This window comes from Schistocerca serialis, chromosome 2, assembly GCF_023864345.2.
Source record: "Schistocerca serialis cubense isolate TAMUIC-IGC-003099 chromosome 2, iqSchSeri2.2, whole genome shotgun sequence".
NCBI lineage: Eukaryota > Metazoa > Arthropoda > Insecta > Orthoptera > Acrididae > Schistocerca > Schistocerca serialis.
Window position 1 is genome coordinate 437,124,074 of NC_064639.1, and position 15,809 is coordinate 437,139,882.

Consider the following 15,809-nt stretch of genomic DNA (forward strand, 5'->3'; position numbering starts at 1 on the left):
TAACTTTATGATTTTCCTAACCTTCAATATTGCCTCACCATCATCCCCCAAATCCCTCAACAAGAAACCAACCTCATATTTGCAGAAAAAGCAGCAATCCACCACCTGAAAACAGGTCTCAACCTTGTAATCCTACTTGCTGACAAAGGCTCCACTGTCATGGTTCTGAAAAATAGCCAGTGGAGGGACTCTGCCAGCTGTCATATACTTCCACCAATAAGGCTTGCCACAATGACCCCCATATCCCACATGTTGATTAACAATAAAGAAACACTGCTGTTGGCCACAATTAAATTGAATTTATTTATCTCTAACTATTTTGGAGCCAAGGCCCATCTAACTGCAGCATACATCTATTACACACTGATACATATTCACTGTATGGCTTTATGAAAACAAATTACACAGTTGTATGCATTGCACACTATGTCAACAATTTGTAATTTGCTCATAAATTTAGAAACATAGTATGGTTTGAAGAAAATGATATGGATTTGCTGAACAGGTCTGTGTAGTGTCACGGTCTGAATCCCCACTGAGCATTTTAGGAGAGAACTGAAGCTTTATCATGTGCCAGAGCAGTATGCCCAAACACTGGTCTTTTGGAAGGGAGGAAACTAATTCTGTCTTCAGTGTCACTTATATGTATTGTGAAGACCTATAAATTAAATTCTGCAATAGTAGAAAAAGAAAGTACTACATACTATTGGTTACAGAGCTGGCATCTTTGGAATGAACAACATCAGAACTCCACACAATACATCTTAAAAGTAAGAAACACAACTACTGTAAACATGTACAAAAAATTGCAAGATGTTTATTCTTCTTCTAAACTCCCACTCAAAGAATTCTTCCATGCAATTAAAATGGTAACTACCACTTATGGATGTTGCAATGTTTATTTATTGTGGCTGCAGTTTTGAAGATTTGTCATTTTCAAGTATCATGAGTGCAGATGTGTGCACATTGCATTTGTGAGGTTTGCCAAAAAGTGTCAGTTGCATTGAATTGCAAATGCAATATACTCTCCTGACAAAAAAAAGTGAAGACCTAGAAAATGAGGAGTGAATGAAAGAAAATTTTATGGTTTGAGAGGATAAATGATGTTATTTCAGTGCTTACAATATTGAGTAAAATTTACAAAGAACTTGGCTGTATGAGCCCATTTTTGAGCCCACTTATCAGTCTGACACCCCTCTTCTGGCCTGGATGTATGCACCGATTCAGTTGGGAAGGGTGCCATAAAGTTGTTGTATCCTCTCCTGAGGCAAACTGGTTCTCAGTTCTTCTAATTTGTCCTTGATATTCTGGGTACTGGCACTGGCATGGAGTTGACATCTGAGCTGGTGCAGCACAAGTTCTATGGAGGACAGGTATGGGGATCCAGCTAGTCACAGGAGGATCTCAACATCACATAGACAGTTCTTAGAGACATGTGCCATGTATGGATGAGTATTGTCTTGTTGAAAAATAGCACAATAATACTGTTGCATGACAGGTAACACATGAGGATGCAGGATGTCCATGACGTATCATTGTGCCATCAGAGTTCCCTCAACACTGCCAGCCACGACCCGATGTCATATCCGATGGTTTCCCACACCGTGATGCCAGGAGTAACACCACTGTGCCACTCACCAATGATGGACATCCACTGTACTGCAGAGCCATGTTTCATCACTGAATGCAATGTGATGCTATTTATCAGTAGATCATGATATTTGTCATAGCACCACTCCAAACACAGCCTTGCATTGTGCTGTTACAACACCCCAAGCAAGGGACAGTAATTTCCAATTCTGGATGCTTCTAGTCTCCCATCAATGGTGTAGAATGACACAGAGTGATGTATGGAGTCTATCACTTGGTTTCAGATTGCAAGTGCAGATGTGAAAGGATTATGATGCACTTGGTGGACAGTAAGGTGAACCTCCATTGTGATGGTCAGATTTGATCAACTCGAACCTTAACGACAAGTATAACTGACCTCATGTTCCTATGTAGACCGACATTGGATCACTGTCACATCTGAATGCCCCACAAATCTGGATACAGCATGATGTGATCTGCCAGACAAATGGAGACCAACAGTGAAGCCCCTTTCAGCCTCTCTTAGGTCCTGATAGTTTGTCTTACAAGAGGACATGACATCTCTGCGTCCTTCAGTGATCACTCAATATCTGATGCTGTTCACACCATATGCCCTACCAAGCCTGCTAACGGTATTAAAGTCTAACAACACTAATGCACTTTGGTGGCATTCTAAACTATTACAGAGAACTGCAAGCCTAATCATTTGCATACCCACCAATGGTGCGTACATGCACGATGTTGCACCGACATCCAAAGATATTTTCTGGGTGCTCCACTCTTTCAGTCAAGCAGTGTATAGAAATATTGACAGTTATAAGTGGTAATTACCATGTCTAACAATTACCACAAAGGATGCGGAGCCATCCCTCCTAAAACTACTGGATTTCTCTGAGTATGAAATTACAACATAGAACCAATTTAAAATTAAAATATTATTTAAAAACAACATATAATGTAACTTTCAATTATACTGGCAATGAAAAGCTGGATGATTCTTGCTTTCATTAAAAACATAATATGATTATCTTTGAAATTGAGTTTCAAACTTACCTCTATAACAAAGCGAGCACCATAGCGTGGTTGAGGCCATTCTAGGCCTAATGCCCCTGCTAAGTATTCAAGTGTTCGATCATGTCCTGAGAAGACTGCCACACGTGGCCGCCTCTCTGACACAACACGCACAAGCTGTGCTACAACAGCACGCACCAAGCCATAGGCGCGAAGTAAGGATGAGCGACGGATAGGAGGAGAATGTGACTGCTGACGGCACTCCCATGCTAGGTATGCGGCCAGTCCTGTAACCTGATGGTTTGCAAATGCAACAATTTAGGTTTTTTATATTTTATTTAGCAACATCATTTGAATTCTTGGATGCAAAAATGCTGTGGGTGGCAATATATTTTATTTTGCCCCATCCAGTTACATGTTATTTCTGTTTGAAGCAGTTCTGTTAATAAAATGTTAATTTTTTGCTACTGACCAATATGTGTAGTAGAAATTATGCTTATATGAGTATAATGGCCCTAAACTTATGATAAGCTACGGTCCATAAATATAAGGGGCAGTCAAATAAAAACAAGACAGTTGGAAAAAAGCAAGTAAACTGTTTATTATTTCAAAACTAATCACCATAACCATTAACACAGAGACAAGATGGTCAGTACCTTCATGGAAAAATGCTTGCAGTTGCCTACAGAACCATGATTGCACCCAAGTGTGCATCTCTTTATCTGAGGCAAATTGATGGACATGAAAGTCTTTCTTTAGAGCTCCAAAAATTTGGAAACCCCATGGGGAGAGACCATGCCCATATGGAGGATGTATAAGGGCTTCCCAGCAAAACTTGTGGCAGCATACTCAAAACAACCCTGTATCACATGTTGCAAAGGTTGTTTCCAGTACAGTGTCTTTATGATTCAGTAATTAAATTGCTTTATTTAATTTTCTCACAAGTATCACTGTACACTTATACTCTGTTTCTTCTTTGCAATTCAGTTCAGTACAAGAGTCACTGTAAGTTTTGAGACTTCTGAACTGCTATTGTTTGTTCCATTTCCAAAAAAACACAATAATAATGTCCATTGATACAAAGTCTGACAAGTTTCAGCTTGCTTGTCCAACTGGATGAGCTGCTACTCTTTCATTTGTGTTGCTATATGAGGCAGTTAAACTGACACATAGATGGAGTTGAAATGAGAAAATTTCTGTAGTAAAAATTTTACAATGATTTTTTCTAAAGGTGGGACTACATGAAAATCATTGTCTGGAACGTTTGCAACAGATTTTTGGTGATTTTCAGTCCTCCCCACTTATTCAACAGGTTCAACATTATTTAAACTTTCAAGATCCCCATTGGAGCTCAATTAACTGTATGGCATTCTTGGGATCATATCATTATCAGTTTATAATTTCCTCCATGAGATTTGAGAATCTTTGTATTAAAAAAATCTGTAGTCATTGGATACTGCACCTTCTAACTCCTAGCTTGAAGGTAAAAGAAATACTTCAGATAAGTACTCAAAAGATTACTTGTCCAGTTACTTTAAATGCCTCAAAAAGAAATGGGAAAAATCAGGTCTGTGTGGCATCTTACTCTATCATGACGACACACCACCTCACCATGCAGCATAAATGAAGTATCAGCCTGAGGATTCTTGGGTCCAATAGATGAATACAATAGAGAGGCCCCACAGTCAAGGCATTGATGCTGAACAACCTTCTGCCATTCTGTATTATGTTAGATAGTAGTTGCTAATATGTAAAATAAAGACAAAATAACATTCAACATTTAGTTTTAGCACTCAGCCAGAAATTAATTTATACTTGGTTATAGCAGGCAGACACTTAATGTATTTTGCCTCTCAACCATTTCAGTAACCACACATCAATACTGCAGTTTGGACAATAAAGTCTGTGACATTCACTAGGAAAAGGCATCACAATCTCAAAAATTCAGTTTAGTGTCAATCTGCAAAATTTTAATATAATTTTTTCTGTACAAAATTTATATATCCTGCTCAAAAAATACCAAAGTGTGTTATCTAAAACTTTTTGTAGATAGTATAAAGTGCAAAGAGTATCATTTAAGAAACAGTTTACTTTTATTTAGTTAGGAAGCTTCATTTGCTTAACATTCATTTAATTTGATATAAATGGAGAAAAACTTCATGTTACATAAAGCAAATCTGGAACTATCAACTTGTGGATAATTACATTATGCTCAAAGCCAACCAACCAGTCAAATATGCAATGACGTAATTGTTTGGGCACAAATTCATTAAATGCCAGTAGCTGACACACTACTTTATACACCTCCCTAAAACATCTTCTTAGTGGATCAGTTGTTTGTTTCAAATATTCTAATTTACAAAATGACTTCATTTGCACATTTAGTTTTGAATATGCAGTATTCATGAATGCAGTTTTGTGTTACAATTACTGTGACAAAAATAAAAAGGAAACTACATAATACTCAGCAATTACACTCCTCATAAATGCAAACATAAATGTCCTCACTCTCAAAACAATTACAAAATGACTTGGTGGCTAATAGCACAAACTGACAGTACAGGAAACACTAAATAATGTGGTACAAATGGGCTTGCACTTGGGGGGGATGATGGTTCAAACCCATGTCTGGTCATCCAGATTTAGGTTTTCAGTGAGTTCCTTAAAATCACTCTCGGCAAATGCCAGGATGGTTCCTTTGAAAGGGCATGGCCCATTTCCTTCCCCCATCTTTAACATGTTCTGTATCTGTGATCTTTGTCGAATGACCTTGATGTAGGTAGGATGTTAAACCCAATCATCCTTCCTTCCCTTGGGTATAAAGAAGATATCAAAAAGATGTGTAGATATAAATTTTAAAATACTGTTATCTTTATTCTTCTTCTTCATTGCCCATTCTAGCTTCCCAGTTGAAGTTGTGACTTAAGGACCTGCATCACTATTGGTCTCTCCACCACTCTTTTCTTTCTTTAAGTACATCTTTTAGTTTTCCTCCCCTCTTCTCTATGGACTCACAGGCTGTAACTGCCTTTCTCTTTCTGGGTCTTCTTCATAGTCTCTTTCCAGTTGCCCTTTTAGAAAATACATCTTTGCCACTCTCTTCTCTCCTCCTCACATCACTTGAGCTTCATTACTTCTATCTTGTCCTGAAGTACCAACATTCCTGTCCTTTTTTCTGACATCATTTCTGTTTCTAAATGTTTCTTGTCTTGCTTCCATAACCTCTTACATATATTGTCTCTGTTTGCCTGTATTCTGTTCCTTTCGATTTTTGTTGTCGTCTGTATCTTAGCTGTAATATGATTTTGTGGTACCTATAATTCTGGAAGAGTGACTATATTGTGTTTTGAAGACAAATTAAGTTTGTATTGTACATTGATTCTGATTCTAAATTTGTTAATAGAGTTCTTGACTTTAACGTGAAGGTTGAAGTATTTGTTATGTGGAGATTATTGTAATGGTTTTGAAGAATACAAGTAATATATATACAAGAAGTGTAGGCATATTTATTGACAAAAAGTAAAAACTGTTCCATATTATGGTCTTCCAGCATATATTCCATCATAAGTAAAAGAGACCATAGATTGCTGCATGCAAGATAATTGTCCACTACATAAAAAAAAAGGATCTCTCCACTGACTGAAGGGAGCAAAATCTAAACTTAGTAGTGTGATGGAAGCACGAAAATGCAAGAAAGGGCTCATAATAAGTTGAATATAGAACTTTTTTTACATTCCTTTGGGATGTTTCTGTTCAACAGAACACCCCCTACATCCTGGTAGAAGCTGTCTCTTGTTGTATTCTCTTCCCTAGTACATCATGTATCCTTCTATCATTTGTGACCACACGTCTGCAGCTACATGTACATCTACGTCTATATTCTGCTAACCTCAACGAAGTGAATGGCAGAGGGTACATCCCATTTCACCAGTTATTAGGGTTACTTCCTGTTCCATTCACATTTAGAGCACAGAAAGAATAATTGGTTGAATGCCTCTGCATGTGCTGTAATTACTCCAATCTTATCTTCAAAATCCCTGTGGGAGTGATAAGTAGGTGGCTGTAGTATATTCCTAGAGTTAGCATTTAAAGACAGTTGTTCAAAGTTCACTAGTAGATTTTCTTGGGATAGTTTACTTATATCTTCAAGAGTCTGCCAGTTCAGTTTCTTCAGTATCTCTGTGACACTTTCCAATGGATCAAACAAACCTGTAACCATTCATGCTGCCCTTCTCTGTATACTTTCAACATCACCTCTTAGTCCTTTCTGGTGTGGGTCTCACACAATTGAGCAATATTCTATAACTGGTCACACAAATGCTTTGTAAGCAATCTCCTTTGTAGACTGATTGCACTTCCCAGTATTCTACCAATAAACTGAAATCTACCCCCTGCCTTATCCACTACTGAGCCTATGAGTGCTACACCCAGGAATTTTTATGAGTTGATTAATTCCAACAGTGACTCATTGATATTACACTCATAGGATTCTAAATTTTTTTCATTTATTGAATTGCACTATTTTACATTTCTGAACATTTAAAGCAAGTTGTCAATCTTCGCATCACTTTGAAATCTTATCAAGATCTGACTGAATATTTATGCAGCTTCTTTCAGAAATTACTTCATTATAGATAACAGCATAATCTGCAAAAATCCTGAGGTTACTATTAATATTGTCTGCAAGGTCATTAACATACGACATGAACAGCAAGGGTCCCAACACAGGTCCCTGGGTCACATCCAAAGTTACTTCTACATCTGACGATGACTCTCCATCTAAATTAATGGGCTGTGTCCTCCCTAGCAAAAACTCCTCAATCCAGTCACAAATTTCACTTCACAAATTTCACTTGATGCCCCGTATGGTTATACTTTTGACAATAAGCATAGGTGTGATACTGAGTCAATTGCATTTTGGAAATCAAGAAATACTGCATCTACCTGACTGCCTTGATCCAAAGCTTTCAGTATGTCAAGTGAGAAAAGTGCAAGTTGGGTTTTGCATGATCAATGTTTTTGGAAAAAATGCTCATTGGCATGGAGGAAGTCATTCTGTTTGAGATGCCTCATTAAGTCTGAGCTCAGAATATGTTCCAAGATTCTACAACAAATCAATATCAAGGATATTGGACGACAGTTTTGCAGATCACTTTCTACTACTATTCTTATGGATGGGTGTGGCTTGTGCTTTTTTCCAAGAACTGGGCATGGCTTTTTGTGCAAGGGATCCATGACAGATTATAGTTAGAAGAGGTAAAATTCAGTATAGAATCTGATAGGGATTCTATTGGGTCCTGAAGCTTTGTTCAGTTTTAACTATTTCAGCTGTTTCTCAACGCCACTGACACTAATACTTATCTTACTCATCTTTTCAGTGGTATGAGGAATAAATTGGGGCTAGTCTCGGGTTTTCCTGTGTAAAGGGACTTTTGAAAATGGAGTTAAGCATTTCAGTTTTTCATTTGCTATCCTCAATTTCAGTTCCTGTCTCATTCACTAGGGACTGGACGTATACCTGTACATATGACCAGAATTTCTTTATGCTTTTTGAAAGATCATTTGGCATTATTCTGCTACAGTAGTATCAAAAGATTCTTGCATTACTCTCTTGATAGCCAAACACATTTCATTCAGTATCTCTCCCTATCTATAGCGCTATTCTTTGTTTTACACCTATGAAGCAGTAATCTCTGTTTCTTTAGAAGTTTCTTTACACTGACTGTATACCATAGAGGCTCCTTTCCATTAGAACTGTTCTACTGGATAAATCTCTATCCAGTTCAAGCTAAAGTATTCTTTTAAATTTGAACCATAGTTTCTCTACATGCTCCTGCCCTTTGTTGAATGTTTCAAGTTCCTCAGTCAGATATGACACTAGTGATTCTTTTATCTAATTTACTGGAGATAGATACAGATATACTGCTTGTTATAGTTGTCCTTTGTACTTTGGTAATCATTGTCATCGCAACCGCATCATGGTCGCTGATACCAGTTTTGATATAGACACTCTCAAAGAGGGCAGATATGTATGTTACCATTAGATCCAATATATTTCCATCATGAGTGGGGTTCCTAACCATCTGGTCTAGTAGTTTTCAGAGAAAATGTTAAGTAATACTTCACAGGATATCTTATAACACCCAACACTACAAAAATTGTAATTTTCCTAACTGATTGTTGGATGACTGAAGTCTCCACTGATGATTACTTTATGATTTGGGAACTTACTTACAAGTGAACTGGGGTTTTCTCTAAAGTTTTCAATTACATCAGGAGATGAGTCTGGTGGGTGACAGAAGGATTCAATTATCATTTTATGCCAACTTCAGTTACTGAGTCTTGCCCAAACAATCTCACATGCAGTTTCAAATTCTACCTCAGTGAATTTGAGTTTCTTGTTTACTGCGGCAAATACACCACCTCCATTTTCTATTTGCCTACCCTTCCTATACAAGCTTAAATTTTCCCCAAAAATATCATGGGCATTGATTTCAGGTTTCAACCTGCTTTCTGTACCTAGTAGTATGTGAACTTTACTGCTTTCAAACTCTGGGATTTGTTGTGAATGCTTCAGCAGTTAACCAGTAGGATTTTATTTACCTGTGGGAGATACTTCTTTCTGATCTTACACTGATACTTCTAGGTTTCCTATAGCTGTCTGGATTGGATGGAGAGTCACCTAACCTAAAAAAAAACCCTTGTATGCACTCCACAAACATTCAGCTACCCGCATAACAGCCCCTGATGTGTAGTGCACACCTGACCATTTAGAGGGACCCTATATTTCTCAGCTCTATGGCACAAGTCCAGGATGTTGCAGCCTAGCTTGCAACAGTGTCTGGTTCAGTCCTTCCACTCGACTTGGAACCAAAGGGTCACAATCAGTTCTGGGGACAATGCTGCAGATTGTGAGCTTCATTGAAATCCCATGTGCAAGGCTGACCTTCTCAACCTTCTCTGCCAGTCACTAAAATGACCCAAGATTGACCTTGGAGCTCAGATATTTGTTCCAACATGCACCACAATATGCAGCTGGTTGCACCCTGTTCCTTCAGTGACTGCCAGAATAGCCTCTTCAACATGATGAATGAGGCACCCAAGTGTACACACTGAATGCAAACTTCCTAACTACTTGAAAATTTTGACCACATCCAGAATTATTCCATACAGTTTTATCTTTCCCCTTCCTTCCTATTTCCCCTTGTCATAATTACTGTTTTTCTTTTCTCTGCATTTACTCTAACTTCAAATTTTTCTATCTCTTGGTTTCATACATCTACTTGCCTTTGTACTTTCATTTCATCATCATCCTGTATCACTTTGTTGTCTGCAGACAATGAGGCTTTTGTTACATCTCTCATTTTGACAATGACTATGATGAATAATATAGAGAGAGCAAACTTCCTTGTTATAAACCCCCTTCAACATTACCCCCTTTTGTTTCTCACATACTGGTCTTTACTGTATTAACACATTTTTGTGTAGCTCTTATCATTCACACTTCCGCTTTACTAACTTATTTATCTTTTAATGTTTCCCAGACCAGCTGTCTTGGCACATTGTCATAGGCGTCTTCAATATCAATAACTGTCATAACAAGGCCTTTTCCAAAATCTCTTCTTTTCTCCATTAAATATCTTAATGTAAAGATCAGGCAAAACACTGAACTCTCTTTCCTGGTCCCATACTGTTCTTCTTCCATTATTCTTCTAGTTTCTTCTTCAGTTCTCTTTCTGATACTCCCTGAAAAATCTTAGCTGCACATGCAATAGAGCAATCCCACTATAGTTATTACTTTTTTTCTTATCACCTTTCTAAAATATGAGGACATTTTTTCATTCTTCTGGTATTTCTTTTTTCTTCTTACAGATTACTCTAAATAGTCTGCACAGAATTCAGCTATACTGACCCTGCAGCTGTTATCATTTCTGTGATCACCTCATCCACTCCTGCTGCTTTACACTCATCTTCAATATGGCTTCCTATATTCTAACACAGATATCCCCATTTCTTGATCTTCTTCTTCCAGCATGTCTTCTTCTTCCTCCTTGTCTACCAGCTCACTGTATTCAATATTCAGCAATTTTGTGGAGTATTCTTCCTATCTTTTTAGCACATCTGTGTCAACATCTGTCCTGCCTCTGATTGAACAAGTTTTGTGTCTTCTCTGCTTTTTAATCTCTTATTTATCAATATATACAAAACATTTTTACTTCCCTAACAGCCTTTTGTAAAGTTTCAGTGAAACTTTCTCAGTTCTTCTTCTTTCCTTCTTGTGGCATATTTTATGCACATGTTTGTCTTCTTTATATTTTTGCTCTTTTTCAGTACTTTTACTGCCTATCCACTTCCTCCAAGCCATTTGATTCTCTTTAGCTGCTTCCTTTACCCATTTTTCCACCAAGAGGTGTCCTTTCCTCTCTTTCTTCTTGGCAATCTTCCACAGATGTTTGCTGCACACTTTACAAAACCATTTCTAAAACACATCCATGCCTTTTCTATACTACTCATTTTGTTTTGGAAATTCTTTTCTTCAAATCTTATTGGAACTTTTTCTTCTCTTTTAACTTCCATGTGTTTATTTTTCTTTATCTTTTTCTGTTAACTTTGTGAGTTTTCCATCTTAATTTGCTCTTCATCACTTGGCATTGCTGTTGTGTCTTCCAGCTGTCTACATTCCTCCTTCTCCACCAGAAAAAGATCATTGTCATGTTCTTTTTCTCTCACCATCCATAACTTGCTATATTTTTGAGTTCTTTTTTTCTAAACCATGTGTTTCCATCAATTAATATATTTCTTCTGGAAAAGTCTATTAACAAATTTCCTTATGAATTCTTGTTACCGCATTTAAAGAGGCCAAGTCTTTCCTCCTTCCCTTGACTCTTGGTTCCCACATGTGCATTTATATCTCGCATCTCCTCTGTCTTCCGTACTGATTTCCAGTTCTCTTCCAGGTATTCATTTACCTCTCCTGATTGAGGAGCATAGATCTGTATAAATTCTTTTGCTCCATTCTCTAGTACAAGTCTAACTTCACTTATTCTGTCAGTAGCCTGGTCAACTTTTTTCTATGTATTGAACTAAACCTTCTCCCAGTATGAAACCAAATACATTTGTTGCCATTTTTCCTTTACTCCAATATACTCTTTCCTCAATTCTTTCTTACTTATAGTCTCCCATTTTGTCTAACTCACTACGATCATTGCTATGTCTTTCTTCTCTGTGTACTCAATCAGTTCTTCTGTCTTACCATTTAAAATCCTCACATTTCTGATAGCAACTTTCATGCTATTCCCCCAGATCCTCCAGACAGTGGGAACTGCACATCGCTTCCAAGGGATGCCTTAGCATTTCTTGATGTCTCATTCACACAATCAATGTTATAGGCTATTTAGACAATAGGTTCACTGTACCCAAAGGCATTTTATAACCTTCTGCCAGTTTCAAATTAGGCTTCCCTGACATGGAGTCAGACAGCTTTTGTAGTTATTCCAATGGAGTACAGACATTACACATTTGCCTCTACCATTCATCAACACCATACTGAAGTCCATTGTCTTTGCTGTAGATCTGGTTGGGATCTTCACCAATAACCCTGGGCTTGGACCCTCCATATTATAATCCCTGGAGAGATCATGTCTCAGTATTTTAAAGCCTCATTGGCACTAGGCTGCCTGTTATCTTAATTATTGTCTCAAAACAGTTGCTGTGTTATTTTTGAGTCTTCCTCTGCTTTAGTCACTTTCCTTATTCTCCCACTGTAATTTTAAAACCTACGTCATTTTTCTTCTTCTCAATATTTTTTCTGTATGCACCACCTTGAGAGATCAAATAAAGAATGCAAGGTGACAGGTAATTATCAGCATACAATTACCACATCATATTCATGCAGTATTAAGCCACATACCACAGTCAAAGTAAGCTTCAATTGAACAAGATGGAGAACCAAATTATGTTACATAACAAGTTATTCAAAATGTTGTTACCTATGTTGTTATCTATTAGTAACTCAGAAACATGTCAGCTAAATACTATTTTTAAACCATCAGACTAATTTATCTGTTGAATATATCTAGAGGCATTTTCATGATTTATGCAAGCCATCAGGCTGTAATCACACTGTACAACAATTACAGCAGAACTGTTTAAATAATGTCATCTTTAAATTAGTTTCTGCATAAGCATGAAACAAATATAAAATAATCTATTAGAGTGTTTTCCATTTAGGACAGAGTCACAACACAGGTATTTATCAATATCTAACTATGTTATGATGATGACAAAAAGAAAATGTTTCCACTGCTAAAATTTTCATGCATAGCAGAAACTGTGACACAGATGCAAAGTGATGAGAGGACTTACTTGTTCCATGCGCAAGCAAGAATCATCAGCGCAAGGTAGAGGAGCTGCATGACACACGTAAGTCAGAAGTGCATCTTGGAGCAGACGAGGGTCTGTGTCGGGCTCCTTCTCGGGCCCTGTACCCCCGCCTGGTGGCCGCTCCAGAGCTACAGCTGCTGCCTGTTTGACAAGCCTTGCAACAGCTGGGTGGGAGTGCAGATGTGCCACTCCGGCTGCCGTCTGACCTCGCCGGAGTTGTTCAGCTGCTGCACACGCACAGTCATTGAAGCAAAATGCTAGTGACTGTGACTCGTGTAGCACAGCTTTCTGCAGATCCTCTGGTGGCAACAGCCCCGCAAGAAAAGCCAGAGTACTCTGCACGGTTCGCCTGGTGTAAAGGTAGGTATCGACATTTTGTGAGTGTTAGCTGTTATATTGGTATGGAAATGCACATAACTTACAATTACTAATCAAGAACAAAATTCACAAATGGTCCAATAATAACAGGAAAGATAAAGTTATGATTTCTGGACATCTCAATATTATGAAAGATCATTTCCAGATCTCCCCAGTAACAAGTAAAAGGTGGTCAATACATCAAAAATATTACTTAAATTCAAGAAAAATAAACATGAAAAATGTTAAAGATATGAATTCCACTTGTAGGAAATGCTAGTGGAAGAAACTTACCTGATGAGGAAAATGTTTCTCATTATTAAAAATACTCCAGAATTTATATCTAGGTTTTTAGTTCAATTTCTGTGCCTTCTATGTTTTATTATCAAGATTTGGAGTCATCTTTTTCTTCACTGCAACATCTGAACACAGAAATTTTCTTGTCCTCACATTAAGATTTTTTAATTAATTTAAATTCTAATGTTCAGGAGTTTGTGTAAGATATGGGTTGTTTGTTTGACATTCTCATTAAGAAAACCATTTTTGCACTTTGTGGATCACTCTGTAAATTTTCGTTACGAAGTGAACAGGTCATGAATGCTTAATTCCTGACGATGAGAAGTCTGTATCAGTTAAAAAACCAACAACATTGTTGTTGTTGTCACTGTTGTGGTCTTCAGTCCAGAGACTGGTTTGATGCAGCTTTCCATGCTACTCTATCCTGTGCAAGCCTCTTCATCTCCAAGTAACTACTGCAACCTAAATCCCTCTGAATCTGCTTAGTGTATTCATTCCTTGGTCTCCCTCTATGATTTTTACCCTCCAAGCTTCCCTCCAATACTAAATCGATGATCCCTTGATACCTCAGAACGTGTCCTACCGACCAACCCCTTCTTCTACTCAAGTTCTGCCACAAATTCCTCTTCACCCCAATTCTATTCAATACCTACTCATTAGTTATGTGATCTACCCATCTAATCTTCAACATTTTTCTGTAGCATCAAATTTCAGAAGCTTCTATTCTCTTCTTGTCTAAACTATTTATCATCCTTGTTTCACTTCTATACATGACTACACACCATACAGATACTTTCAGAAACAGGTAAGAAATTTCTCTTCTTCATAAACGCTTTCCTTGCCACAGCCAGTCTACATTTTATATCCTCTCTACTTCGACCATCATCAGTTATTTTGTTCCCCAAATAGCAAAACTCATCTATTACTTTAAGTGTCTCACTTCCTAATCTAATTCCCTCAGCATAACCTGATTTAATTTGGCTACATTCCATTATCTTTGTTTTGCTTTCGTTGATGTTTATCTTATATCATCCTTTCAAGACAATGTCCACTCCGTTCAACTGCTGTTTCAAGTCCTTTGCCATCTCTGGCATAATTACAATGTCATCAGCAAATCTCAAAGTTTTTATTCCTTCTCCCTAGATTTTAATTCCTACTCCAAATTTTTCTTTTGTTTCCTTTACTGCTTGCTCAATACACAGATTGAATAACATCAGGGATAGGCTACAACCTCATCTCACTCCCTTCCCAACCACTGTTTCTCTTTCATGGCCCCCAACTCTTATAACTGCCATCTGGTTTCTGTACAAATTGTGAATAACCTTTTGCTCCCTGTATTTGACACCTGACACTTTCAGAATTTGAAAGAGAGTATCCCAGTCAGCATTTTCAAAAGATTTCTCTAAGTCTACAAATGCTAGAAACATAGGTTTGACTTTCCTTAATCTATCTTGTAAGACAAGTCATAGGGTCACTATTGCCTTGCAGATTCCAACATTTCTATGGACTCCAAACTGATCTCCCCTGAGGTCAGCTTCCATCAGTTTTTCCATTGGGTTGTAAAGAATTTGTGTTGGTATTTAAACTGATCGTTCAGTAATTTTCACACCTGTCAACACCTGCTCTCTTTGGGATTGTAATTATTATATTCTTCTTGAAGTCTGAGGGTATTTCACCTGTCTCATACATCTTGCTCACCAGATGTCAGGGCTGGCTCTCCCAAGGCTATCAGTAGTTCTAATGGAATGCTGTCTACTTCCGGAGCCTTGTTTCAACTTAGGTCTTTAAATGCTCTGTCAAATTCTTCACCCAGTATCATCTCTCATATTTCATCTCCATCTACGTCCTCTTCCATTTCCATAATATTACCCTCAAGTATATCGCCCTTCTTGTATAGACCCTCTATATACTCCTTCCACCTTTCTGCTTTTCCTTCTTTGCTTAGAACTGGTTTTCCAAAGGAGCTCTTGATATTCATGCAGGTGGTTCTCTTTTCTCTAAAGATCTCTTTAATTTTCCTGTAGGTAGTATCCATCTTACCCCTAGTGATATATGCCTCCACACCTACATCTACATCTACATTGATACTCCGCAAGCCACCCAACGGTGTGTGGCGGAGGGCACTTTACGTGCCACTGTCATTACCTCCCTTTCCTGTTCCAGTCGCGTAT

The 15,809-nt window shown here is 37.8% G+C and overlaps 1 protein-coding gene across 2 annotated transcripts in view; it reads right to left on the minus strand.

Moving 5' to 3' along the window:
- The window catches only part of LOC126457303 (2-phosphoxylose phosphatase 1), a 110,784-nt gene that overhangs the window by 11,689 nt on the left and 83,286 nt on the right, over nucleotides 1-15,809 (minus strand). For both annotated transcript variants that reach the window (XM_050093487.1, XM_050093486.1), the window contains exons 5-6: nucleotides 12,967-13,333; nucleotides 2,644-2,895 (exon numbers count right to left, since the gene is read on the minus strand). In XM_050093487.1, the coding sequence (XP_049949444.1) occupies nucleotides 2,644-2,895; nucleotides 12,967-13,333 (619 nt within the window). The remainder of the gene's footprint in view (nucleotides 1-2,643; nucleotides 2,896-12,966; nucleotides 13,334-15,809) is intronic.